Raw genomic sequence first — 2,781 nt, forward strand, 5'->3', positions numbered from 1 at the left:
TTTTTGTTGATAGTACTGATATATTATCTTTTTTTGTGTTCTTGAGCCGAGGTCTTTCGGAAACAGCCTCACTACTCCCTCGGGTTGGGGTAGGTCTGCGTACACACTATTCCCCATACCCCACTTGTGGAATTTTACTGGTCGTTGTTATTGTTGTTGTTGTACTTCTTCTATTAGGCCAGCTTGTATACATAGACCATTCTTACCAGAAAAAAATGATATACTCATTATATTACTGCAGTCAAGTATCATAATTATGGAATAAGAGTATCATTTTCTGTTCAGATGAATCATGTACACACTTCTACTTGCTTTATAAAGTTGGAAAGAATGTAAATCCTTTTATTATAAGCAGCTCATGGGACTCAGCAAGAAAACAGGAAATTTACACAGTTCACTTGATCAAATTACCGCACATATATAACCTGATCATCATCAAGCACGCAATACAAAATCAAGTAGAAAAAGGATATAATCCAAAGTAGGAGATATCTAATGCAAAGAATTACGAACTTAAAATGGTCAACGACCCAAATATAAATCCTTTTCCTAATTCTTTTACCTAAGAATTCTTGGATAGAAGCTAATTAGACAATTGAAACAAGAGAAAGAATACCACACCAAGGCTTACAATCTTGTGGCGCTTGTGCACTACAAAAAAACTCGAATTAGCTACAAACTCCATCGCTGATCAGTCGCTAAATCGCTGGTAGCTAATAGAATTTTCTTACTGCCCCCTTCCCTTCCCTGATCTCCCAATATAACAGAAAATAGGAGTGAATTAAAAAGATCAAGAGAAAGAATTGATACCCCTTGTATAAATTCCTTCAAAGTTAAAATGGAGGTCGGCCAGTTGCCCAATAGCCCTCAGGAGGTAACTGAATGGAGTTAAGAAGATTTGGTGGCATTCCATGAAGTATCGATCCGTCTGCTAATAATTGTTGTTGTTGTCCGTGTCCTCCGGTGGCTCCCGGAGAATCTCCCGGAGCCACTGGATGTGGATTTTGATCGTCTTCTTCTAACGGAAGCCTTTCGTAAGCAGCATTACTAAACGAAGCAGCCATAATAACAACCGGCCCTGACGCCATTAGCGCTCCAACCACACTACCACCCACCACTTGTCCTTGCCCGCCGGCTAAATATATAGTCAATCCAGAAGCTGCTGAAGGCGCTGGCGGTGGAAGAAATGATCCGGATAACGATAAGATCTCGAATCGCCCGTGTAGAGTTGCAATTTCACCTGGTGAAGCTGGTTGTTTTAGGTTTACATTAGTAACATTTCCTGTTCCACTCATAATGCAAACTCCTCTTTGCCTTCTCCTTGAAAAATTTGAAACGCTTTCCATTATATCACAACCGTCTGCAATTTCCATGAGATGTGTTCGGAGTGCATTGGCGCTGTCTCGGTTGATGATAATGGGTGGTTTTGGCCTATTCTTGGATCCAGTCGGCCTGCCTCTAGGCCTTCTTCCCATCTCTCCTTCTTCATCCATAGTCTTTGACTTCAATTTTACACTTATTTGTCGGATATAGAAATATGGAAATTAAGCCAAGAGTAATAGAGTGAAGAAGCTATGAAATTAACAGTAAGGAAAGCTATAATGATTGGAGCTAGAGAGATGTGTCTACTCTCAGTCATAAGAATAGGTTTCTGAGTTCACCTATTTATCACAGCTTTCTTGTTATAAAAGGAATAGGTAAATTTCTGTTCTTCACTTGAAGAATGATAACAAAGTTTGAGTTAGGGTGAGCTAACTAAGCTTGAGAAATGAGAAGAGACTTTATGAGATCTTCCATATATGGGTTGGGTTGTTTTTTTTTTTTTTTGAATAATTATATTTTGCCTGCTCATGGGAGGTGAATGGAGAGGAGCCTAATCCCTTTCGTGTATATAAGAAAAATTAATCAATCAATATTTCTCCTCAGTCCTTCATTTGTTTTACTCGTATCAAAAGGACTGCCTATCTTAGAAGCTCATTAATTTTAAAAGTCACATTTTCTCACTATTAACACCTCTTTTGAAAAATTCAATGACAAGTTATTACAACTTAAAAGTACTTTGAATATCTTAGTATTTATATATATAAAACAATTATTAATTGAGTTTAAGTTACTGTAACATGAATCTTTTATACCATCCTGTTGTAGTAGATAATTTATTTTATTTTCAGTATTATAAATCTTGCATTTTAAAAAGACTTACCCATAGATATATAGTGTAAAAAAAAAAAAAATCATGCCGTGTATGTAACTAAAACTTATTAGTGTTATATGTCAAAAGTTATTTTTTAAAAAGATTCAATGTACCTTAAGCACGGTCATATAAAATGAAACATATAGTAGTAGTATTTTTTTATTTATGTACATAGTTGCATAAATCACTACACCTCGCAATCCCTATTTCAATTTCGTTGGCAATATGCATTTCTCAATATACTCCATAAACTTTATTTTAATTTCTGCTGACTAAAGGAAATTAAAAGAAAAAAAAAACCTTATTTTCCTCACATTATACTGGCAAGTGATTGGTTAAGGTTTTCCTTATCTTAGCATAGTACTGCAGTATGTTTAACTACTTGCATGGACTATAAAGTTCATATATGTTGCTACTTGACTAGCTTTCATTTGTAGGTTACTAGCTTTCTTTTTCTTCTTCCCAATAGAAAAAAATAGAAAAAAACGAGCAAGGCGTACTCCAAATGTAAATAAGTAATTAATAGATCTTTGCTTTAACTTAGTTGTTTTACATGGCCAGGTTAGATAACCGATACTACGAACAAG

The 2,781-nt window shown here is 35.5% G+C and overlaps 1 protein-coding gene across 1 annotated transcript; it reads right to left on the minus strand.

Annotated features, from left to right (window-relative positions):
- Positions 1–493: 493 nt before the first annotated feature.
- Positions 494–1,906, minus strand: LOC107812392 (AT-hook motif nuclear-localized protein 22-like). Its single transcript, XM_016637486.2, has one exon. It carries the CDS (start codon positions 1,491–1,493, stop codon positions 834–836), a length of 660 nt encoding a protein of 219 aa, XP_016492972.1. The 5' UTR covers positions 1,494–1,906; the 3' UTR covers positions 494–833.
- Positions 1,907–2,781: the final 875 nt, after the last annotated feature.

Source organism: Nicotiana tabacum, chromosome 22, assembly GCF_000715075.1.
Source record: "Nicotiana tabacum cultivar K326 chromosome 22, ASM71507v2, whole genome shotgun sequence".
In the NCBI taxonomy this organism is placed as follows: Eukaryota; Viridiplantae; Streptophyta; class Magnoliopsida; order Solanales; family Solanaceae; genus Nicotiana; species Nicotiana tabacum.

Coding starts and splice junctions, on each gene's coding strand:
- LOC107812392 (XM_016637486.2), bottom strand. CDS start 1,493: ATGGATGAAGAAGGAGAGATGGGAAGAAGGCCTAGAGGCAGGCCGACT.